Source organism: Euleptes europaea, unplaced genomic scaffold (assembly GCF_029931775.1).
Source record: "Euleptes europaea isolate rEulEur1 unplaced genomic scaffold, rEulEur1.hap1 H_4, whole genome shotgun sequence".
In the NCBI taxonomy this organism is placed as follows: domain Eukaryota; kingdom Metazoa; phylum Chordata; class Lepidosauria; order Squamata; family Sphaerodactylidae; genus Euleptes; species Euleptes europaea.
Window position 1 is genome coordinate 21,485 of NW_026612052.1, and position 26,234 is coordinate 47,718.

Genomic DNA, 26,234 nt, shown 5'->3' on the forward strand with positions numbered 1-26,234 from the left:
ACCAGAGGGAATCCATTTTTCTACAACCCCATCATAGTATCCAGCAGATACCATCGCGGAAGGAACAACTAGACACGTAGCCGCTACCCCTTCCATCTGCATCACTGACGATCCACCAGAAGCCCTGAGGCATCAACACCAGGGAATCACACCTCAGACAGGCAGGAAATTATTCACCACGGACGTAGCTGCTCGTGCCTTTGTGTTAACTCAATAAACCCATCAGCAATCGTCTCCCGGGTCTCCCGGAATTACTCAAAGCTCATAGGTTTGTTACCCAACTTGCTCGGTTATGAATTTATATGGGGAAATTAGCATTCAATAACCAGCTAATGGCATAACCCACAGGATCTAAACCTATGTCTACGGGAGTCCAAATCATGATTCAAGAATAAAGCTGAGGCAATGGATTTAGTTTCAAAAGGTTTACTTGTTATTATTAAAAATGTGTGCACAAGCACTCAAATGTCATACACACACCAACATACAGAGTCTAAGAATAAAAGGGAGGAGTAGAGAGACGTTTGCCAATGTGGCAGGCCCACGATGATGGGTTATACTGTACCTATCTTGGAGCGGAGTTGTCCTGAGTTCCTTAGGGTAAGTTACTGGGAAAGAGGGACTCAGCCAGCGAGGCGGGAGGGGAGCTTGGTCAGGCTGCGCAAAACCTCAACCAGCAGAGTGGTGGCAAGTAAGCCAAGGGAGGACCTAAGGTAACGTTATGGACTGTAGGGACCCCAGATATACTATTTTCTGTGGGCGGGGTGATTGGATTACTCCTTCATGGTTCCCATGTGACAAAAGGTGACAAAGACCCTAATGGTTGGCTGCCAGGGTGAGGCAATGGGCAATTTGAGTAAACTATCCTATTTCCATTGATTTACACAATTCCAGGAGATTTGGGAGTCGCCATGAGATGGGATTAGCAATCGTACACAAAGCCGCTAGTATCTGTCTCCGGGGAGCATCATTTTGCATAGCCTCAGGAACGACTCATCGTTGGTATCAGGATGTCTTCTGATGGGCCATCAATCATGCTGATGAGGCTGGGGAGGGGAGTGTTGGTGCAGATTACGTGCGAGACAGCTCCTTTCAAGATGGCTTCTACTGGAACAGAGGCACACAGGAAAATGGAGTCCCTCTGGTTCGCTGGAGGGTTGACCTGGCCTTGGTTCCTCGGCTGCCGGCATTGCGGGATGAATGGGAGCCTTCGTGTCAGTTTCACTGGGGGGCGCGGGAGCCTTCCCCCATAGCATTTGGGGCTAGGCGTGCGTCTGGAACAGCGGCTGCACGAGTCTGTTTAGGGTTGCCATGACCAGTCCGGGAGATTGGCAACCTGTTTGCTAACAGGTTCTAGTTAGCCCGTCTAAATCACCCATTGCCACACCCCATCAGCCAATTGTTAACACCATTGTATGCCTTTGTTTGCCTCAGGAACTACGATGGGGTAAGCCCATCATCCCCCAGCCCCAAAAGAGTATAACTGGGGTAAGTTTTGAGCCATAAAAATCCCCTTCTCTTACCCCTCCTATACTTGTTGTCATTCTGTTGGTTTGGGTTTTCCTCAGCATAGCCAATATATCCTCCCGACTTGCTGGTCAAGCCCCAGGAATTCCCCATCCCCCTCCTTTCTATTAGCCACACGGAACTCAGGACATCTCCGCTACTAGACCAGGTGCAGTATTACCCATCTTCAGAGGTCCTGCCACATTGGCGAATGTCTCTGTATTCTTACCTTAATTTCATAAACTCTGAGTGTGTGTTGTGTATGTGTTACTGGATTGTTTGTGCACATATTTTTAAAGTAAACTTCTTAAAAGAAACCATTGCCTCTGCCTCTTGTTTGAATCTTGGAACGGACTCCCGTAGACACAGGTTAGATCCCGAGGTTATGCCCCTTGCCGGTTATTGATTTGCTAATTCCCCATATAGATATTCATAACCGAGCATTTTGGCTAACAGAGGGTATTATTTAAAATCACCTCCTTTGTGCACATGTAGGAAGCTGTCTTCCATTTGCAGAAAAAAGACACACAAGCAAACACATTAACATCATGTTCATCGTCTTTTGTTTCCTTTACTAACAGCATAAAATCGATGGGCAGGTCATTTGGTCAAACTAAGGAAAGAAGAACATCTTTTTAAAAAAGGCATTGATGGTAACCAAAAGCAATTCGCGTTTTGAGGGTACACCATATTCATAGCAGGAGGAGGGGTATCTGAAGATATGTTCAAAAAAAAAAAAAAAAAACCTTGGGAATGCTGAAATTAGGTTTCCTAGAGTTTAGCTTCATTGAGTTAACACTGAAGTAAGCAATGTACATCCCATTTTTAGATGATCCATGTTGCTGCTTCTCCACGAGGAAGATCAACTGATCAACATTCATTCTCTTTCCTCTATTTCTACAAATGGGTTTAAAAATGACTTACATACTTACATATAATCAAAGTACTGCTTCTCCATGGATGTGATCCTTCTTGTAAAGCCAGAAAAATAATACCTTTGATATGCGTGAGAAGTCTGTTTATACAAATTTGGCTGGTGCTATAATGGCACAATGTACAGACTGTGATATACAGAGAGTGCAGGTTAATTAATTGAGTGTGCATATAATGTGTTCATTGGGTGAGGTGAGACTAAGACAAAATCTGTAGGATATTATATAGGTAGCTGTTGAGACACCAATCCCCAGAGAATCTTACAGTGGTGACTTCACTGTGAATCCTGAAGGAACAATTAAAACACTGAATGTCTAAGATGATTCCAAAGACTTTTTTTTAAAAAAAATATATGGTTAATTAATAGTCCCAATTGCTTTGGTTTGTTATTTCTTTCTCCTGTAACAAATGGAAATAATGAATACAATTCCTTCAAAGATAATGCAACACATTTTCCCAAGGCAGGAAATATGGTCAACTATGGTTCCCGCCCCCGCCCCCAATCAGAGTGAATTAAGTTACTACATGATATGGAGAAGTAAACCTTTTCTGGTTCTCCCAAAATACTTGGACTTGGGAATACCCAATGAATACTCAATGAACAGATTCAAGACATACAAAGGAAAATACTTCTTTACAGAGTACAGAAGGGAACTCACTGAAGCAAGATAGGGATGGTGTACAGGAAATAGACAAATTCATGGAGTGTAGATCTATCTGTGGCTTGGGAAAAATGTGACTTTTCACCTCTCCCTCCTGCTGCAGCCACAAATTTCCCCCAAATGCTGTTCCTGGAAGTCCTATGTTCCCCTATGATCATCACCGGGACAAACATTTTCGGTTCATATTGGGAAAATGATCTGTCAGTGGAAACAGTGACGGATCCAAATCAATGACTATTAGTTATGAAGATAATTCACAGTGGGTAGCCGTGTTAGTCTGTTTGCAGTAGTCCAAAAGGGCAAGAGTCCAGTAGCACCTGGATTCACATTCTAGCTGTATCTGAAGAAGTGAGCTGTGGCTCACGAAAGCTCATACCCTACCAGAAAATATTTTTGTTAGTCTTTAAGGTGCTACTGGACTCTTGCCCTTTTTGACTATTAGTCATGAGGCCAAGTTTGTTTGTTTGTTTGTTTGTTTGATTGATTTATATCCTATCCTTTCCCTACAGCATTAGGCTCAGGGCAGCAAACAACAATACATTCAACATACATATAAATATTATCTTAAAACAAACACATATCTATATAGATAATTAAAACCAGTTACTTAACTACTTTAGAATGACCTGGAAATACTGTATATCGATGAATTCAAGTTGTTAGATAACAAAGGGAGACTTTGCCTCTGTGACTTGACTTGTGAGGCATTTGATAGTCCACTATGACTAGATTTGTCTGATCCAACAGGGATCTTTATTGTTCTTATGTGGGGGGAGAGTAGAAAGTTAAAAAAAAGGAAACGAACTCCTAGTGCAGCCCACTTCCAGTCCTGTAAGTCCAATGCACTCAAATGCCTTGTCTGTTGTGTCCACTTTCCTCCATGTGCCCATGGTAAATCTCTGGTTATTTATTTAAATATTTATAAGCCCACCTTGTGATGATGTCTGATGTTTTTCTTGAAAATAAATGTCAATGAGTGGATTTGGTGAAGCACATACACTAGAAGATTCTTCTCCAGATTTCAGTCTCTCGTTGAGCTCTATATTGGAGAAAAGCAGACAATAAAATATTCAATTAAACATGAATAACTTGAGATAATCATTTCCTTAAGATCCACCTTGCCCAGGGAAGAAAAGAAAAGAAGCCACGTAGCCTGTAGTTCATGTGTATGCATCCTTCATGGAAAATTCAGAGACGAAATAAGAGGCCATAGCAGGATCCAACGTAAATGTCTTCCCCAGTGTTCAGTATCTGAGATCTTTTTAACTGGAAATAGAAGAGATGTGCATTGTATATCTTGAAAATAGAATTTTAGGAATCAGAAGAATTATAAGTATGGTGTAATTCTCTCTCCCCCTTCAATTAATGTATACTTTCATTGAATGTTTACACATCTCTACATTATGTGGAATTCAGCAGTTTTCATTCCTCATCCAATTACGAAAGCACATAATTTCCCAGGACAATTTGTGTTAGCAAATGTTAAAATGTAAGGGTAATAGTCATTTAAAAAAATAAAAAAAATAAAAATGGTTTGTTGTGGAAATCTAATTACAATATGTACTCCATTATTCTTTCCTTCCCAGAAAGGTCAGATCAGGAGAAATTACTCATATTATTGAAAGACAGAGACAAATACATTACTTCTCAAATGGCAGGATTTACTGCTGCCATCATAAAGCATAAAAAGTTGATGGGATATTCTGACCATAATATCTCTGACCCATAATTGCTCTACTCTGGGTCATTTGCCAACTTTTTTTTTATATCTGGATTGTTTGATCTTTCATTCCCATTATATTTTAATGATGAATTTGTATTTGCATTTTAATATTTTATGGGAAACGTTTATTTTTTAACCTATGTTAAATTACATTACTATTTTTGTAAAATGTTATTGATTTTGTTTTGGCAGAATTTCCACCTTGTTCTGTATTGTTGCTATGGCTTTTTTTTTTTTTTTGCTAATGCAATAAAGACATATATTATATTATAGCATTATACTTTCCAGGTCATCAGGACAGTGTAAACTCACTGTCAAAAAATACAGGGCTGGATCCAGGAAAAAAAATGTTTAAGGATCAAATTGAATCATCACTATCTTCCTAATGATGTCTCAAATGTCTTTCTCTCAGTGGGACCTACACTTTGTTAAAAAAAATATATCTTTTCAAAGCTAGATATTTTCCTTGTTCCAAAAGTGAGCATGTCTCTAGTGGGACTTGTCAAAGAGCTCCAACCAGTCTCCACCAGTTGGAGGCTGCTTTGGTTTAGTCAAAAGTTTCCCAAAAGGGACAAAACATTAAACTCCAGGCTTTCACCCCAAGTTTAATGGATAGCTGCCACCAACCCTGGGGTCCAAAGGGTGAGCCTCCAGGCAAGGAGTCCAGGTTACCTCCAGCCAAGCTCCAAATTCAGTGTAACACTTTTCCTGCCTGGCAGAGACCTAGCCAGGACTGTGCACACTTCCCAAAACTGTCTCAGGTTTTTGGTAGGTGGTTTTTACACTCACACAAGGCACTTAGAATTTAGGCTTGGAATCCCAAAATCAAAAGACACAATCCATTTAAAGGCTAACAATTAATTTATAAGGTTTATGCTGGTTTACAGGAAAGAAAAAGGGTTTCATGAAATGATAGGCAATAAAATAATAAACTATTTAGCATAGCTAACAAATACATTCAAAAGCCTTCTTGATTCAAAAAGATTGGCAAAGGTTTCTTGCATCAGGTTTTATAGTTACCAACTTCTAAAGATGCTTCCAGCATTCAAGATAGGGCTGTCGATTCGGTTCGGCCCGAACTGAAAAACAGCCGAATTTCCCCTGATTCGGCAGTTTTTAATTCGAGACGAACCGAACTCAAAAATGGCAGGAAAATGGGGGAGCCGAATTCAGCGAGTTTGGGAGTTCACGAATAAATTCGGCAAATTCAGGGCATCAGTAAGCAGCATTCTCCTCCCCTGGCCAATCGGTGGCCAAGCTGGGTCTTCTTCTGGCCAATCAGTCAGGATTGAGTACTGGAGGAATCAGCTGCTCCGTGGCCCAGCTGGGGAGAGAGAGAGAGTGAGAGAAATCCTCGTGTGGGGGGGTACTTGTGCACATTCGCAGGGGGTGCATTTTTGGGGGTAGAGACCCCAAACCTTCAGTGGAGCTTCAGACAAGCCTTCTTAAGAGACCCCCCAAGTTTTGTAAACATTGGGTCAGGGGGTCCTGAGATATTGGCTCCACCCCTTTCCCCTCCCCCTTTCCCATTCCCGTGGCTGCAGGGGGTGCTTTTTTGGGGGTGCAGCCCCCAAACTTTCAGCATAGCTTCAGACGAGCCTTCTTAAGAGACCCCCCAAGTTTTGTAAAGATGGGTTCAGTGGGGGCAGAAATATGGCTCCCCCTTTTCTCTTTCCGTGGCTGCAGGGGGTGCATTTTTGGGAGTGCAGCCCCCAAACATTCAGCATAGCTTCAGACGAGCCTTCTTAAGAGACCCCCCAAGTTTTGTAAACATTGGGTCAGGGGGTCCCGAGATATGGGCTTTCCCCTTTTCCCTATTGGGATGAATGGATCACCCGATCCTGTAGCATCTCTAGAGCGGCAAATCCAAGGCAAACCTCCCGTGCTTAAATAGAATTGTATTGGATTACCCAGTCCTCCCAACCCCTCCTGATGGAACAGAAGACAGCCACAGTAAGACCCCTTTGGGGGCTTTAATCTATAATTTTTCTCCTGTGTGTGTGTGTGTGGGGGAAAGCAGAGTCTGTGTGTGTGTGGGGAGGGAGCAGTTTCTGTGGGTGAGTGGGGAAGCCAAAGGGGCTTTCGCCCATTCTGCCTGGGGTGTGTGTGCCCCCTCGAGTCTCTCTCTCCCTGGTTTGAGGGGGGGGGCTTCAGTTGTGTGTCCTCAGGTTTTCCCTCATTCATAAGATCGGTTAGGTCTATTTTGATGCTTGCTCAAAACTGGCTTTCAAATGGTGACTTAAAGAATGCATTTGCCTCATCCCGAGTCCCATGCAAAAGGGGTAATTCCACCCCCTCCTGCTCATTATGCATAGCTAGCTGCCTCTGTCCCTTTCCATGGTTTGCAAACTCCCAGGTGTCAGGTGTTGCTTTGCATGGTTGCAAAGGTGTTGCTTTGCAGTTGTGTTGCTTTGCAGTTGTGTTGCTTTGCAAACTTCTTCGCACCTGCCCCGCCCTTTCTCTCAGCTGTTTGTTGGGGCTGGGAGCTTTGTGCGTGGGTGGCAAGCTCTGCTCAGAGATGCACGTTAAAGGTGGGGGACCCCTTTCAGGGGCCATATCTCAGCCCCCCCTGACCCAATCTTTACAAAACTTGGGGGGTCTTGCAAGAAGGGTCTTTTGAAGCTCTGTTGAAAGTTCGGGACCTCTACCCCCAAAAATGCCCCCCTGGAGCCGTGGAAAGGCGCAATTGTGTTTTTAATGGCTTTATTCGGCCGAATTTTTTTCCCGAACTTTGAATTCACGCCGAATTGCACGGACCCGAAGCGAGGGAGTTCGGACTTCGGCATATCCTGAATCCAGATGGGCCGAATTCAGCCGAATCCAAACTATACCGATTTTTTTTTCAACAGCCCTAATTGCTCTATCTGGCAATTTCCTCCTCATGTTTACCATCTGCAGTTGCAGAAAACTCCACACTCCTATGTACTTCCTACTCATCAATTTGTCCATAGGGAATGTGTTTTCTGTCTCAGTCACAGCTCCAAAACTCATCCAAACTCTCCTGGCCCATCAAAAGAGCATCTCATTTTATGGCTGCATCTCTCAGACGTATCTCTTTATATGGGCTTTAGTAACGGAACTTCTGCTTCTCTCATTTATGGCTTTTGACCGGTATGCTGCTATTTGCCACCCCTTGCAGTACACAGACATCATGAGGAAGGAAGTGTGCATCATTATAGTAATTGGAGTTTGGGTTACCGGGATGGTTAATTCTGCAGTTCATACTGGACTTCTATTGCAGTTGACTTTTTGCAGCTCCAACATCATCAACCATTTTTCCTGTGACTGGCCCCCAATTGTAAAGCTCTCTTGCTCAGACACCAGCCTTAATGAGACTATGGCTTTTGTGGCAGATTTGGTCTTTGGGATTGGTAGCTGTGGGCTGACTCTAACATCATATTGGTTTATCTTGAGAACTATCTTTCGAATCCACTCCACTGAAGGGAAGAAGAAAGCTTTCTTGACATGTTCCTCGCATCTCATCATTATTACTTTTTAGTTCTCTGCTGTTATCTACACTTATATTAGGCCCACTTCTGTCTTCACTCTGAACAAAGACAAGATGGTTTCTCTTCTTTATACGTTGCTCACCCCAGTAGTCAATCCATTCATATATTCTTTGAGAAACAAAGAAGTTAAGAAACTTACTTTGAGAGGTAGGCTTCCTCAAGGACTGCAAGACTGATCTATTCAAATTTTACTACTAATAATAAAAATCAAGATTATACTTACAGTGCAATCCTAATCACATCTATCAGTCTTATACTTAAATCTATTCAATCGGTCTTACTCCTAGGAAAGTGTTCTTAGGGTTGCACTGTTCAATGTTTTGAAGCACTGATGAATGTTAATTATATGTTTCATTTGATCTTGTACCGAGGCATCCAATTTCAGAATATTAAATACACACATATATAATTGAACAATGATATGAAACGTACCTCTAACTGTACAATTATAATAGGCTTTTCATACAGAATACACTTGTATCATCTGCAGTATATTTAAAGAAGAACAAAGTTTGTCACTGCACACTATGAAGTCTAACTCAAAATGTACTAGATACTTGGGAACATCAATTCCTAAAAAAGTAAAAGATCTAGTGAAGGTCATTTTTTACTCAGTAATAAATAAAATTAAAAGAATTTTTCAAAAATTGGTCTGACATAAAGTTTTCCTTCTTCTAATCTATAAATGGACTAAAAATAGTTATGATTCCTAAGATTTATTGACAAACATATTGGGTATACTCTGGACTAGACTTTAAAAGAATGGCAAAAAATGGTCAAGAAGTTTATTTGAAAAGAAAGGGTAAAAACAGCAACTCTACAAGATAGGCTTGAAAAAGTGGGATGTGATTTGTCTAATCTATAGACAAACTACACTGCAGTAAGAGTGATGTGGATATTAGAAGGGATTAAAAAAACAGGAGGATAACAGTAGAACAAGAGTTTGTGGGGAAATCGCTATACACATTTCCTTGGTTAAAAAAGGCTGATAGGTTGAAATGTTACAAGGGTGATAACCATGGTATTAATGATGCGCTAAGAATATGGAGCCCCATGGTGCAGAGTGGTAAGCTGCAGTGTCCAGTTTCACAAGAGGTTTCACAAGAGGTTGCCATAAATTGATTGCTAGGACTTCCTGGTCCCCTTAAACTACTTGGCGTCATTTATTTAATTTACATGCTTTTCCTCCGACTGATGCAAAAACAATCTGAAGACAGTGCCCCCCAATATTGCAGTGGTTTTAAGAATAAAAAGTCAATGTCATAGTTCTCTAATGGGTTAAGAGTTCTCTTTTCTGTGATCAGGTATTAACTTTCCTTGCAGCAACTTCTAGCTGCTCACATTTCCATTCTAGGAAATATAGCAAATAATAGACCTGAGGACATCTTCTGATTCTATGACCCCTGGGATCCTAGTGCTAATTTTCAGGCCTAGTCCCAAGGGTGGGGGGAGACGAGAAGATAAGGGGGTAGTCATACAAGCAACAATACAAATCCACTCCTCTAACACACATTGCATGCAGCTGTGTAGCAAGACAAGGAGGAAAAAACTCCCACCCACATATATAACAGGTAATTCCTTCATTTCTCTTTTTGAAAAACTGCTCATAGTGCTTTGATTGGAAGACCCATACATGTCAAGAAGGAACATATACTCAGTTGGGGTGGCATATATGCTAGTGAAATGTTTAAATTTGCTCAGGTGTTTACCTAACAAATATATTTTGCATTCATAAAAAAGCCAGTGATATCTATATGAAACAGTAGGGTTAGTAATGGTTAGACGTGTCCCTAAAAGACTTGGTCCAACATCATACTTCTGCCATGTATAACCTTGGGCAAGTAACTGTCCCTCAAATCCAGCTGCCCTGGAAATTGTAAAGCCAGTTCACATATGCAAGTATATAACTTGATTTCTCATTGGCAGCTGAATGGGTGAACAGAATCCACTAGACAGCATTACATTTGAGGGGGGTGACATAATATGGATATTCTATTGGTGGTGATTGATCTTCGATGGCTCATACATACACATCATTTGTTACTTCAGTCATGATGTATGAACATACTTCAGCTAGCCCATGGTGACCCTTCATGCCAGGCTGCAGTAAAGAGAAATCAAGGTGGTAAAAGCATTGAGAGTATTTAAAGTGCTGTAAATTACAAGACATTTGGTTGGATCTAGCCATCTTTTTTTGTTCAATCTTACCAAATGTCTCTCCTTCCTATAGCCCTGATCCTACATGGCTTTTGTCCATGCATGTCCCATGATCCTCAGCACAGCATGTTTTAGTGGGGACTTCTTCCTTTTTCATCAATAAAAAAGCTGGTTGGTTCCAACCTATGGGGCTTAAACAATCTCTGCACAGGATTGTACTGTAAGAGATATGGGTTATGCTGCTAATTTGGTCAGCCACCCTGCTTCTTCGAAATACTGAATGTTCCCTCCAGAAGTAGTTCCTATAACTGGGAAAGGATGAAGAAACCATGATTCCCTTCATAACCCCATGTGCTCTTGGAATAAAGGGAAGTGTTATCAGACTTCCCTTTAGTGCATCAGCTCTTTGCTAGAGAGAAGAAGCTGTTAGCTGGCTGGACTTGCTAACTCCATAATAATAGGCAGATCATGAGAGGGAGGGCACTTTGGCCATCTTCTGGGCATGGAGTATGGGTCACTGGGGGTATGGGGGGGAGGTAGTTTGGAATTCCCTGCATTGTGCAGGAGGTTGGATAGATGACCCTGGTGGTCCCTTCCAACTCTATGATTCTATGATGTCACAGCTAATTACTCAAGTTGATTGTGAACAACAAAGCACCATACAGTTACTCCAGTCGAAGTTCATTGAGTTCACTGGGTTTTGCCTGGACTAACTCCATTCAGAATGGCACTGTTAGTAACATGCTGTAACAGTGGAGTAAGAAAGCCCAGCTTGCCAGCCCAGAGCTAATGTACCATGGAGGATTCTGATAATGGCTCAATTCATTGGACAAAGCCCTGCATAAATGACTTTGAATGACTGCCTTTCAGCTATTGTCTGTGAGCAAGAATGAGGAAAGAATTTTTGCCTGGCATCCTCCTCAGTTCTACGGATGGGGCATGTAACCTTGTCACAGCAATGGCATCATGAACTGTACCAAATTCACTTAGAAAGAAATTCCCTGGTTTCTAATTAATGCACTTTGAAGGGATTTTACCTTGTATCAGAGTGTTCGATTGCAATCTGGAACCTGTCACATACATATTAAAAACAGGGTGCAGTCCAAAGCTTGATTAGATTGTTTTAATCCCATGGAAATGCAGTCCAAAGCATGATTAGGTTGTTTTAATCCCATGGAAATGATTGGGTTCTCCATTAGGTGACATGCTGGTTCATAAATTCCTTGAAGACGCTTACCTGAATGATGAGGTGCAGGTTTGCAGCATTATTTTGCTGGCTGAGTGTGACATGGTACACACAGAAAAAAGTATTTGCCTTTTATTATATCTTGAATGCATTTTTATTTTATTTTTAAATGTACTTTGAAAAATGCAAGAGAATGCAAAACCATCCAATGATGTCGCAATGTATCTTTTGGTTCTTGCCAATCACAGAATTGATTCAGCTTTCAGGGAATGGACAAAAGGAACGAGACCAATGTCAGCTATTTCATCCTTCTGGGATTCCATACCTCTGCTGAGCTTCAGGTGCTGCTGTTCGTCCTGTTCCTCTTGGCATATCTCCTGACCCTCACCGAAAATTTTATCATCATTTTAGTCATCCGGCTCAACAGTAACCTTCACAAGCCCATGTACTTTTTCTTGTGCAACCTCTCCTTCCTGGAAATCTGGTACGTCACCATCATAACCCCTAAAATGCTGGCCGATTTTCTCTCGCAAGATAAGCATATCTCGTTCCAGGGTTGCCTGACACAGTTGTATTTCTTTGTCACCTTTGTGTGCAGCGAGTACATCCTTCTGGCTGTCATGGCCTATGACCGCTATTTGGCCATATGTAACCCATTGCGTTACCCAGCTATCATGACCAGCACCTTCTGTGCCCAGCTGTCAGCAGGATGTTGGACGTGTGGCTTGATTACCTCCGCCATCAAGCTCAGCTTCATTGGCCAGCTGAAGTATTGTGATACCGACAAGATCAACCACTACTTCTGTGACATTTCACCCCTTTTGAATGTCTCCTGTACTGACTCTTCCCTGGCTGAGCTGGTGGATTTCATCTTGGCCCTTATGGTGATCATGGTCCCGCTCTGGATTGTGGTGATGTCCTACATCTACATTATTTCGACCGTACTGAAGATCCCTTCGGCACAGAGCAGAAAGAAAGCCTTCTCTACCTGCAGCTCTCATCTCACAGTGGTGGTGCTGTTCTACTCGACTACACTCTTCACCTATGCACGGCCCAAAGCCATGTACGCCTACAACTCCAATAAATGGGTGTCAGTGCTCTACACGGTTATAGTGCCCCTTCTGAACCCTCTCATATACTGCCTCAGAAACAAAGAAGTCAAAGATGCCTTGAGGAAGACATTGTCTGCTTAAAAACAGATCCTGAATGATTTGTATTTCTGTTGTATTCCTGTTGCTTTATCAGAGACAGACATGAGCATCAGTAAATCTGGGATGCGATCCTCTACTCTTGTACAGCAAATTTAAGTAAAGGGAACCGGGTAGCTCTGGCAACCTTTTGACAACCATCATGGAATAATCTTGTTTGTTCCTGGTTGGCTATTATCATTATCATTATACTTGTTGTTGTTCAAACAAAAATTCACAATGTTCTAACAGTTACAATCATGAGTAAAAATAGAAACCAGTTTTTGAAAATTGATTTCATTTATTGTATTTAAGTGTCCATCATGTTGATAATTAATAATATATTTTAAGTCATTAGCTTGTTTATTTAGTTTCAAAGCAAGTAGTGAAGGGGCAGGTTGTAATCAGACAATTCATAAAGAAAGTATTTTCCTATTGAAACACATGTTCTAATGATTTAATTAATTCTTAATTGTTTTCTGGTTATCTTAAAAAAGGTAAAGGTCCCCTGTGCAAGCACTGGGTCATTCCTGACCCATGGGGTGATGTCACATCCCGACGTTTACTAGGCAGACTTTATTTATGGGGGTGGTTTGCCAGTCCCCAGTCATCTTCCCATTACCCCCAGCAAGCCGGGTACTCATTTTACTGACCTTAGAAGGATGAAAGGCTGAGTCAACCTTGAGCCGGCTACCTGAAACCGTCTTCAGTCAGGATTGAACTCAGGTCACGAGCAGAGCTTTTGACTGCAGTACTGCAGCTTACCACTCTGCGCCACGGGGCTCTTTCTCTGGTTATCTTAGTGATAAATTAAATGAAATCCACACCATTAAGCTGCTAAATCCCATTGAAGTTAATGAGATATTCTAAATTGTGATCAGGGTTGCAGCCAGTGTAACATAAGAGCTGTATTAGACAATGGACATATAACTGTATTCATCATTGGGTTAATGCATTACCAACCAAACCATCTGGTGTAGCATTTTAAAGTTAGCTTCCATACTGCATGCAAAGTTCTGTTCATGTGTCCTGTATATCTCCATTGTGCTCAAGAAACATATGTATTTAATTCAGTCAATGGGATCAGAACTTGCTTGTATTGTCTTTCTTTGAATAAAAGGGAAACACATTGTGAATTCCAGGATGTAATGTCATTGATAATCAAATTTATGAGTGTGTCCTCTAGAGAGAACAAGTGAGAATCTGTGAAACTTGTGGAGGGAAGGGTTCCCTGCTGAGGTTCCACCACCATTACTCACCCCTACCTTCCCATGTATTTAACGTGTTGGACACCTGTTGGGTGAACCACTGGGTACCCAAGTGGTATGGTGGCAGGCCTGCAGATGCATGGGCACATCACAGTAGCCCCTCCTTGCACCCTGCAGGAGCCCCAGAAGCTCTTGGTGGTTGGACTGCAGTGTGCAATGGCAAGAGAGCACAACAGTGGTGCAGAGCTGGGCACTCACCAGGGACAGGCTGTCAGCGTGATAATGCCGGAGCTGCATGCTGCTCCTAGGAGGGTGCACAGCTTGTGAGCTTTCACATTGAGACCCCAAGGCTGCAATACTTGTATGGGAGGCCACCAAGGAAGACTGGTAGTGCTGTGTAGAGGAAGGCAATGGCAAACCACCTCTGGTCAAGGCTTGCCTTGAAAACCCCATGGTCCTTGGGTCACCATGAATCTGTTGTAACGTGACAGCACACAGTTATTATTAATAGTATATGTTTGACTATCACCAATACTTACACTTGGGCTTGACTGAGTTTTCTTTTCATCACTAGTAGGGTTCATGGAATCAGTGAAATTCTTAAGAACATAAGAATATAAGAAAAGCAATGCTGGATCAGACCAAGGCCCATCAAGTCCAGCAGTCTGTTCACTAGGGTTGCTAGGTCCCTCTTCACCACCGGCGGGAAGTTTTGGGGGCAGAGACTGAGGAGGGTGGGGTTTAGGGAGGGGAGGGACTTCAATGCCATAGAGTCCAACTGCCAAAGTGGCCATTTTATCCAGATGAACCGATCACTATCAGCTGGAGATCAGTTGTAATAGCAGGAGATCTCCAGCTAGTACCTGGAGGTTGGCAACCCTACTGTTCACACGGTGGCCAACCAGCAACCTCTAGGAAGTCCACAAACAAGACGACTCCAGCAGCATCTTACCTGTGTTCCACGGCACCTAATATAATAGTCATGCTCCTCTGATACAGGAGAGAACAGGTATGCATCATGACTAGTATTGACTTTGACAAGTAGCCATGGATAGCCCTCTCCTCCATGAACATGTCCACTCCCCTCTTAAAGCCTTCCATGATGGTGATGGCAGCCATCACCACATCCTGGGGCAGGGTGATGGGGCAGGGAGTTCTACAATTTAACTATGCATTGTGTGAAGAATTGTATATCTTTCAGCTATACAATTTTTGGTTATACTATCCAAGGGTTATGCCACCAATCCCAGCTCATTCTATTCACTATTAACCATGTTATCTTTATTTCCCTTCTTGCTTACTGTTTTTCTGTTACTGTTTGTAGTTATGGGTCAAAACTCAAGAAATTTTTTTTGACAGTTACAAAGGTATACTATTTTCAGACTGAGCAAGGGCATGAGGGTTTAAAGAGATTGTCTTCTTCGGCTATGATTCATTGCAACAATATCCAACATCATAAGGAAAGGAATCTTGCTTCATGGTCGCCCCCAAATCACAATATGGTTATACTGAGGGAAACTTACTACAGAGATTTGATCCCCCTAGCAAAAGTAAAACCATGGTCTGTTCTAAGTCAGAGAAGTAACAAGGGAAGGAAAAATTCATGGTTCTTACTAGCCTAGGCTTTTCTGAAACTTTCTGCAGTCTTTCCTGCATCCATGAGTTTATTGGACATCTTGTAGATGTATTCTCTTAGGGTATTGGGGTGTCAGATGCTACATCCTGTAGAGATAGATATCATGATTATCCGGTTCAGGGCTAAACACTTCATTCACGCAGCCAAGGTTGGACGTGATATAAAGACGTAACCTTTTTGAGCTTTACATCTCATCTTGTGTCTAGGATTTCCTAGACAGTAACTGGCAGAGAGAACATGACACTTACTGGGACATTGTGTCTCACATGGACTACCAGAGCATAGGACAGGCATATTGGTTGGGTAGGGAGGTCAAATAAAAAAAAATGACGAGGAGTCATTTCTTAAGTAATATTACAATAAGAATATAATTTTATTTCTATTGAAGTTCCCCTATTCCATTAAAACAAAAAGACATACAGCTATGTCTGTTTGTGGAACATTTAGAACTTCTAGGTGCATTTTCTAAAATACTAGGGGTTACCAGAATTTTTGAGCCCATTTTCGTAGGGCTTCCTTCACCTCCTTGTTCCTCAAACTGTATATGAGGGGATTGATCATTGGCGTCATGACAGTATAGAAAAAGGAAAACACTTTTGAGGAACCTTTCAGGGAGGGGCCTTCTGGAAGGAGATACACAATCATTAAGGTGACATAGAAAATGGTAACTACAAGAAGATGGGAGGAGCAGGTAGAAAAGGTCTTTCGTCTCCCTGTGGTTGAGGGAATTCTCAGGATGACTGATATGATACAAATGTAAGATGTTATGGTCAATAGAAATGGAGGAAAAGTGAATACAGAACATAATAAAAAGGCTACCTGCATAACCAGGGATATGTCACCACAGGCTAACTTGCTCAGTGGTACAAAATCACAGTAGAAATGGTCAATTCCATTGAGGCCACAGTACGTTAACTGTGACAGCCATACAACCACTACAGAGACTGAAAAACAACCACTTATCCAAGAACCAGCTGCTAAAGAGATGCATACCTTGTTATTCATAAGGAACTGATATTGGAATGGTTTGCAAATAGCTAAATACCGATCATAAGACATTACAGAGAGGAGACAAGTTTCTGCAGTCACCAGAAAGCCAAACAAATATAACTGTATAAAGCATCCAGATAAGGAAATGGCTCTATTCCCTGTTAGGAAACTTGCGAGCATTCTGGGCAGGATGGTTGAGGTGTAACAAATCTCCAAACAGGACAAGTTCCCCAGGAAGAAGTACATGGGAATGTGAAGATGCCTGTCAGTCACAACTAGCACAACAATAAGAAGATTCCCCATTATGGTGATGATGTAGATGACGAAAAACAGCAGGAAGAAAAGTATCTGCAGTTTGGGATGATCCCCAAATCCCAGAAGGATTACTTCTGTGATGACTGTTTGGTTGTTCAAGGGGTTTATCTGGAGAAAAATAGATATAACATCATTATAGTTTGTTGTGCATGCCTAATAGCATTGCAATCTTTTAATTTTTTATACCCCACTTTTCTCTGCCTTTAAGGAGTCTTGGAGCGGCTTACAATCGCCTTCCCTTCCCCACAACAGACACCTTGTGAGGTAGGTGGAGCTAAGAGAGTTCAGACTAGCCCAAGATCAAGGGTTTCCAACTGTCAGGTACTAGCTGGAGATCTCCTGCTATTACAACTGATCTCCAGCTGATAGAGATCAGTTCACCCGGAGAAAATGGCAGCTTTGGCAATTTAACTCTATGGCATTGAAGTCTCTCCCCTCCTCAAACTCCGTCATTATCAGGCTCCACCCCAAAAACCTCTTGCCAGTGGTGAAGAGGGACCTGGCAACCCTACCAAGGTCTCTTGTTGTCTTGGGCAGACTTGAACAGGGAATGTAAGCCTACCAAGCTTGAGGCCTACCCAACTGAACAGTGCCTTACAATTATGACATGGCCTGTCAGATGCTTGGTAACCTCATCTTTTTGCAGACCCATGCAGCATCTAACCATTTGTAAACTTCATCGAGTCTTGGCAGGTTATGAATTGTGCAAGACTAGTGCATAAAATGGTTTATATTCTTTTGTGGAAGCCTAGGCATAGATTTATGGCCAGATACTTTGATCAAAATGCCACCATACTGCTAAGTCCTTGAAGCTTTTGCAGTATGTATCAAATGGTAGTAATTCAGAATGGGCTATGTCACCATAAACAAACAAATAAATAAATAAAGATTTCACAAATGAAATGAAAGACATTTTAGACAAGCAATCTGGCTTGAACGTAATGGCACTGGTGTTGAACTTTCAGTGTTTGTGTCCAGCCCCATATATATCTGCACTGAATGCTATCATAAAATAATAAAGCTTTCTCTGGTCATAGTGCACTGCATTATCTGGGCTGACCTGAATGTACATACAGATTGAGTATTTCTTATCCAAAATGCTTGGTGTTTTGGTGTTTCGGATTTCGGATTTTTTTTCCAGATTTTGGAATATTTGCATATACGTAATGAGATATCTTGGGGATGGAACCCAAGTCTAAACATGACATTCATTTATGTTTTATATATACCTTATAAACATAGCCAGAAGGTGTGTGTGTGTGTGTTAAGTGCCGTCAAGTCATTTCCTACTCATGGCGACCCTATGAATTAATGTCCTCCAAAGTGTCCTATCCTTAACAGCCTCGTTCAGATCTTGCAAAGTGAGGGCCGTGGCTTCCTTTATACAGTCAATCCATCTCTTGTTGGGTCTTCCTCTTTTCCTGCTGCCTTCAACTTTTCCTAGCATGATTGTCTTTTCCAATGACTCTTGTCTTCTCATAATATGTCCAAAGTACGACAGCCTCAGTTTAGTCATTTTAGCTTCTAGGGTCAGTTCAGGCTTGAGTTGATCTAAAACCCACTGATTAGTTTTTTTTGGCAGTCCAGGGTATCCGTAACACTCTCCTCCAACACCACATTTCAAAAGAATCTACTTTCTTCCTATCAGCTTTCTTCATTGTCCAGCTCTCATACCCATACATAGTAATAGGGAATACAATGGCATGAATTAACCTGATCTTGGTTGCCAGTGTCACATCCTTACACCTAAGAATTTTTTCTACCTCCTTCATGGCTGCCCTTCCCAGTCTCAATTTCCTTCTGATTTCTTGGCTGCACTCTCCCTTTTGGTTGATGATGGAACCAAGGAATAGCCAGAAGGTAACTATATACAATATTTTTAATAATTTTGTGCATGTGAGGCATCATGGGGAACCTGCTGTTGGCACAACTGGCCTACACACACCATTTTATTACCCTTTGTGGGTGCTAAAAAAGTTTTGGATTTTGGATCATCTTGGATATCAGATTTTGGAATAAGAGTCACTCAACCTGTATCTGTTTTATAGTGTGATGTTTCATAAGATGGTCTAGTCATTCCACCCCTCTAAAACTGTTATGAATAGTCATTTAGATTTATAGCTGAAAAGGGATTTGAACCAGGTGTCAACATCCAAGCTTGCCATGGTCATCTCTATCACAGTGATCCTAATTGTTTTAAAAATTCATGTATTTGCTTTATTCTTAAGCTAGAAGAAACATTGGAAAAGATGTAGTGCATATGCAGATGCACATATCTATCAACTTCAGCCATTCTGTAAATCTAACTAGCTAAAATTAGCTAACAACTTGATTGTCACCAAATTTTGTATGATCTTAGCATCTTAATGGATATTATTATAATTTTGTCCAAATACTTACTGCATTCATTGAGATGATAATTGAGTATGTGTCTCAGTAACACAACAGGTTGATTCCTGGGGAAAGCAAAAAATGTTTTCTAATGTCTTGATATTGTGTGTTTTATATTCTACAAAGAAGTCACTTTGGCCACCAGAGGGTCAGTCCTCATAGGCTTTCCTCATGACTTACGAGGAGAATTAGCTGAAGAGCTTTGTATCTAACATTCACCTACCATGCCATAGGGAACAGCATCATGGCCTTCATGAGCTATAGTTCCTAATGACTAATCCTGAAAACCAGGCAACCAACTCCAAATTACTCTGCCTGGCTTTACATTGTCATGAGATCCCTGGAGAAAAGGGCTGCTTTGGAGGGGGGGACTCAATGGCTTTGTACCCCTCTGAGGTCCCTGTCCTCCCCAGTTTTTACCTACAAATCACTAGGAGTTTCCCAACCTGGATCTGGCAACCCTACCCCCACATCCCCCGCAGGTGGCCAGTGGGGACCTGGCAACCCTACTTCTTCTTTTTCTTGAGTCATGCACATTGGGTAGTATCAAATCACCCAGATGTTGCTGCCAGGTGGAGGGTTGCCAATATCCAGGTGGGACCTGGAAATATCCCAGAATTACGCCTGAACTCCAGATGACAGAGATCTGTCCCCCTGGAGAAAACGGCTGCTTTGGAGGGTGGACTCTATGGCATTATATCCAGCTGAGGTTTCTTTACTCCCCATACCATACCCTACCCTACTCAGACACCACCAGAAAATGTCCAGAAATTTCACAATCTGGAGCTGGCAACCTTGGCCAGGACTGACCCAAGGTGCCATCTCTCAAAGGCCAAAATAGGCCAGGAAAGGGCTTTGCCCCCTCCCTCTGCCTTTTACTGACAGAACTAGTCTTGGAACACTGTGGTTGTCTAACAACAGCAACTGAGGGAATCCATCACTTAAAGCTACAGGCGCTCCATTTATCATTTTCTTTTTTTTTAAGCCCCCCGTTTTTTTGTTTTTGTTTTTCCCTGCAAACCTTGGACCCTTTTTAGGTTTGTAGAAAGATATTTCTTGCCCGTTCACAGCTACAGTCACTGGATTTAAGTATCCTCAGATTTGGCCAACTTGGTTATTAGAATATAGATGAGGCAGAATATCTGATAGGATCCACCCTATGGTCACTAACCAGCCAAGAGTGATCATTTTAGATTCCACTGATTTAACTCAGTTGCTTAAACACATGCTTGAATGTCTACCATAGAAATCAGTAGCTACTCAAAATGCTTCCTTTTGACTGGGTGATTTCATGTCTCCAAAGCCTGAACATTAAATTGTGGATATGAAAATGTGCCAAATACTGACATTTGCACTTCGACAATAGAATGAATCATCATAATCAACAACAATATCCTGGTGGTGCCTCAAAGGTGTTTTCCCCCTGTGGCACTTTTACTTTGTTAAAACGGATATTTCAAAGCTGGTCACTTACACTTTATTCCCAATGTGAGGGTGACTTGGCCAGGATAACACTAGTTATCACCAGTTCACAATTTGATGAAAGACTGTTGGATCTGGTATTTTCCAGAGGCCCATAGAAAAAAAATCTAAGGCATGAAAAGGAGACAGTGAGAAAGAACACCAGGAAATAGGAGGGAAGGTAAATATTTTATTTTGGCTTTTTCTTCCATTTTTCTTATATCTGCAACATATGGGAACTGAGTATTTGGATTCTACTGGATTTAATGTTGTTGTTTTTCTTTTAAAAATTAAGTTCATTCATTTGAATCGTGATTATAGAGTTGAACTGAAGTTTTACTTTCAATTCAACTTTAAGAGTAATGTAAATGGGAAAATAGTGCTCCATAAAAATGGTGATTAAGGGCTGGATCGAACCAGATTTTCTGTTGGTGAAAATGACAGGAGAAATCTCCTTCAACCACCAAAAAAAAAAAAAAAAAGGCAATACTGGGTATCATTTGACCTGCATGTGTAAAACTCATGTGGGACAGGGGCTGTAGTAAGGAAAGGAATTGGATAAGATTGGGTGAAAAAGCTGGTTGGGTCCAACTTGCTGCCTTTGTATTAGTTTATTTTTATCTCAGCTTGCCTTCAAGATATCAAGGATGACACATATGGTTTTATCCCTGCAATAATTGTGTGAGGTGGATTGGGCATACTGATAATGACAGACCCAAGGTTATACAGTGGCCTGGGAAGCTGAGCAAAGATTCAATCCAAAGGACTCCCTAGCCCAAGAACAATACTCTAAACCTTCTACCACATTGTTTCTGTCTCTTATTGCTTGACACATGTACAAACATAAAGAGAGAGCATTGCTGGGTGGGGTGTTTGCCCCATTTTCCCAATTTAAAGCTTAATCTTTGTTTGCTAGATACTACATAACTTTTCAAATGGACCTATCACCACTTTACATTTGCACCCTATGTTACATTCGGGAGGGGGAGAGAGGGTAACCCATAAACATTCTAAAAATAACTTTTTCAAAAATAACCATAGGTTAGTTAAAAAAACACTGTTTTTTAATTATGAGGTTTTTGGGAAGCAAATGGCTAATGTGGAAGGCAGTTATTTTTTTTTTCTTTTCCATTTCTATGTATCATAGAACCAAATAAACAAGGCACTCTTTCAAAGCTAGCAATCTGTGTACTGGAAAACTAATAAATAAAAATTATCCTTTCAGAATACAAAGGACAGGGTTTTCTCGAAGGTGTTCTTTGTTTCTATTGTAGCGCATACATGTGCTTTTTGTAGAATCTCTGAATCTTGGTATCATGAAAGTACACTTATTTGAGGTTGATAACGTCTATGAGGAAAATGGGGGACAATCCTGAAGTGAAGGAAAAATGTACTTCAGACTGCTCAATGGATGTCCCATAGATCAGTTTTTCATTTGAAAGGTAATAGGGACGAGAGGAGGATTACAGTTTGGTTTTGAAAATCATTCTAATCAGATTTTCCACTCTTAAACATATTAAAACACCTCCCCAATCAGTTCAACTTTGTATAGTCAAGAACGATGACATGAATCTCCCTAGCTGGCCTGGGATTACTGCCTATATTCAGCACATAGAAATTTAAATTTTAAGACTGTTCAGCCAACCATTTTGTCAGTAAAGAGCTGGTTGCCAAACGTCTGACTTTAAAAGAAGGGAGGGGCGAAAAAGATCAACAATCTATTGAACGGTTCTGTGTAACAACACAAAATAATACTATGTATTCATCTAGGGCAACAGGATGAAACCTATTGAAATGAAGAACCAGACTGTCCTAACAGAGTTCATATTCGTTGGTCTAACGAATTCCCTTGGATTACAAACACTTCTCTTTTGGGTATTCATATTCATCTATGTTATGGCTCTAGCTGGCAATTTCCTCCTCATCTTTACCATATGGAGATGCAGGAAACTCCACACTCCCATGTACTTCCTGCTCGTCAATTTGTCGTTCGTGAATGTGTTTTCTATCTCCATTACAACTCCCAAACTCATCCAGACTCTTTTGGCCCATCAAAAGACTATCTCATTTTATGGCTGCATCACACAGGTGTATCTGTTCATCTGGGCTTTGGGAACTGAACTTCTACTTCTGTCGTTTATGGCATTTGACCGCTATGCTGCTATCTGCCACCCTTTGCAGTATACAATCATTATGAGGAAAGAAGTGTGCATTGTGATGGCAACCGGAGTTTGGGTTGCTGGGATGATCAATTCAGCAGTTCATGCTGGACTTATGTTACAGTTGTCGTTTTGCGGCTCCAACATCATCAACCACTTTTTCTGCGATGTACCACCACTTTTAAAGCTCTCTTGCTCAGACACTAGCCTTAATGAGACTATGGCATTTGTTGCAGATGTGATCGTTGGTATCGGTAGCTGTGGGTTGACCCTAACATCCTATTGGTTTATCTTGAGAGCTATCTTCCGAATCCGCTCCACTGAAGGAAAGAAGAAAGCTTTCTCGACGTGTTCTTCCCATCTCATTGTTGTCAGTTTTTACTTTGCAGCTGTCATCTACACGTATATCAGGCCTACCTCAGTATACTCTTTGGACAATGACAAGCTAGTTTCCCTGCTTTATTCGGTGGTAACCCCAGTCGTCAACCCCATCATATACTCCTTGAGAAACAAAGAGGTCAAGGAGGCACTCAAAACACTCACTGGAAGAAGTCGCCTGCTTCAGAGAACGGAAGACTGATGATTGAAATGTCTAGACACATTTCAATACAGGATTGCAAAACAGCAAATAAAAAAATGGAGGAAGGGAAAACAAGCTTATTAATGTTAGTTCATGTGCAGAAGAAATACCTCCTATTACAGTACTTGGGAATATGGTCAAGCCAAGTCAAGTTTATTGTATAAGGCCATTACAATCTAAAACAGTACAACAATATAATGACAGGTTAAAATGTTCAGAACCAGAATCATTGTAAAAAATAGAAAAATTAAGAAAATAAAATATGCCCATCCAGCTCTATCCAGCTTTACCACCTTTCGTGATTTGCTCTGCCCTGATTTTCTTGGCTGCCAGGCCATACAGTGCCATTTTTTGGGAAAGATAAGCATCCATATCTGATAACAAGTAGATTAGTCTGTCAACATCAGTGGGAATATAGTTTATAGCATAAAATGCATGCACAGAGTCAGTTATGATGGTCATTCACATTTGTTAGAAGTCACAGTTTATTCATCCAATTCTCCCAGTTAATCACTGGTAGAACTATTAATGACGAGTCCCTGATAGTTTATACTATATGTTTATTTTGTGTGTGTGTGTCTGGGTCTGTGTTTATCTCCAGCCCACTTGTTGCTGGGTGTGGGGCAACATTTCAAACTTGCTTGATACAACAGTCAGTAAAGACAGGTGCGCGAGTGATGATTAGAAATTAAAATGTGATAAATAGATTTATAAGCTGCTATATTCCCATGAGTTATCAGTGATGAGCCCTTTTATGGGAACAGCATGTAGCACTTCCAGATGCCTGAACTCTTTCTTTTTTTCTTAATAATTTTTTTATTTAATAACGTATTACATCCATCTATCTGTTACAAAATCCATTATATAATCCATACAAAATCTGTTACAAAACGTCATTATAATATTGTCTAAATCTCTGAATGAAAGCATGTCTCAAAGTGATAACGTCCATGGCTGCATTGATTCCTTTGACTCGATACTATTCCAATATTTCATAAATGGGAGCCATCGTTGTGTAAATAGTTTCTGTGCAGATAATCTCTTCTCTTTGCCTAAATGTTGTAATCTTATTCATAAACTCCTTCTTTTTGCATTTTTTTGCCATTTAGAAGAAGGAAAACAATTTTCTTATCTTGCCTATGTCAAACAATAAAATGTTATTGGGATTCTGTATTTCTCTCGACAAAACAACAGCCTTTAAAAATATTATCTCTGGCCTTCTGGAAGATAACTGAACATCGTCTTTGGAATTCTACTAAGTGGTAAATGTAAGTCACTTTTATCTTCATTCCCCTTTTTAACAAGGACTACTACCTCCAAACACTTTTGTAAGTATTTAAATTGTAACCACAAATATTTAGCAAAGTTCAAAATCACCTGGAGCAAGAAATCAGTAGGTATATGTAACCCACTTAAGTAGCTTCCCTTGAATAAATTAATTCCCCATAAACCAGTGTTGGAACTGGGATTTGAAGGCCGATTGCCTTCCATGAGAAGTTTCAAACAGCCCATTCCTCAGTGGGGGGGGGAAACTGTGGCAGCCGTGACAGTGCAGCTTCCCAGCCGCCACGTGGGGGGGGGGGAAGCCTTTTTCTGATATAAAAATCAGGAAAAGTCTTTTTCCCACATAGGGGAAAGTGGGCCTGCACCACCCAAAAAGGTGGCGTAGGACCCCTGGCATCCCGGGAGGTATTCTCAGGGCAAAAGAGGTTTGGAAGCTGCCTAATGGCAGCCCCGCTCCTAGGAATGCCCCGGGAATGCCTCCCGGAACACCAGCATGGTGACATGAGTTGTCCCACCAATATGATAATAATAATAGCTCACTACTAGAACAGTTTTTAAAATGAGTTGAACAGTGTTTAAAAAGTGTTTTAAAAGAATGGGGAAGAAGAGACAAGGAAAGAAAGAGATCTAACTTTTGTTCCACATCAGTAACCACTAAGGTAGATTGTGTGTGTGTAAAGTGCCGTCAAGTCACAGCCGACTTATGGCTACCCCTTTTGGGGTTTTCATGGCAAGAGACTAATAGAGGTGGTTTGCCAGTGCCTTCCTCTGCACAGCAACCCTGGTATTCCTTGGTGGTCTCCCATCCAAATACTAACCAGGGCTGACCCTGCTTAGCTTCTGAGATCTGACGAGATCCGGCTAGCCTGGGCCATCCAGGTCAGGGCACGGTAGATTAACATTCCATTATTTTTAATGTAATGGATGGAGGGAGGAAAATATCCTTTTACTACTTTGATAGATCTTGTAGCATGAGCATAATATTAGCATAATATTAACAAAGGTTTACTGCTATATTATTATTAAATACATTTTACATTCCCAAATACATTCCCAAAAAGGATAGGGATGAGAAGGGGTTGAGACTAGGGCTGTGCACAATTTTTTCCAATATTTTTTGGACTGGAAAAGTTTTGGGTAAGCCAAAAAACACTGAATACCCATGTCGGTAAATGGTTATTTCCGGGGTTTTTTCCAGCTTAACCCAAAATTTTGGCTCCATTAAAGTCTATGGGGTGCTCATAAAATTGGACTCCGTGAACCAGCTTCAGCAAACTTGGGAGTTTGTCTAAGGAGTTTCACCTGAAGCAACACTGCAAATTTGGTGCCTCTACCTTGACAAACACC

General features: G+C 41.2%; 3 protein-coding genes and 1 pseudogene across 3 annotated transcripts; 3 read left to right on the top strand and 1 right to left on the bottom strand.

Moving 5' to 3' along the window:
- Positions 1-546: 546 nt before the first annotated feature.
- LOC130492972 (olfactory receptor 13G1-like) lies at positions 547-8,509 on the top strand (annotated as a pseudogene).
- A 3,436-nt stretch (positions 8,510-11,945) lies between these two features.
- Positions 11,946-12,869, top strand: LOC130492956 (olfactory receptor 6Y1-like). Its single transcript, XM_056866734.1, has one exon. It carries the CDS (start codon positions 11,946-11,948, stop codon positions 12,867-12,869), a length of 924 nt encoding a protein of 307 aa, XP_056722712.1.
- Positions 12,870-16,187: 3,318 nt separating this feature from the next.
- LOC130492974 (olfactory receptor 11A1-like) lies at positions 16,188-17,664 on the bottom strand. Its single transcript, XM_056866750.1, has 2 exons — positions 17,611-17,664; positions 16,188-17,120 (listed from the first exon to the last, which is right to left on the bottom strand). Exons 1-2 carry the CDS (start codon positions 17,662-17,664, stop codon positions 16,188-16,190), a joined length of 987 nt encoding a protein of 328 aa, XP_056722728.1.
- Positions 17,665-22,658: 4,994 nt separating this feature from the next.
- On the top strand, positions 22,659-23,603 carry LOC130492975 (olfactory receptor 13G1-like). Its single transcript, XM_056866751.1, has one exon. It carries the CDS (start codon positions 22,659-22,661, stop codon positions 23,601-23,603), a length of 945 nt encoding a protein of 314 aa, XP_056722729.1.
- Positions 23,604-26,234: the final 2,631 nt, after the last annotated feature.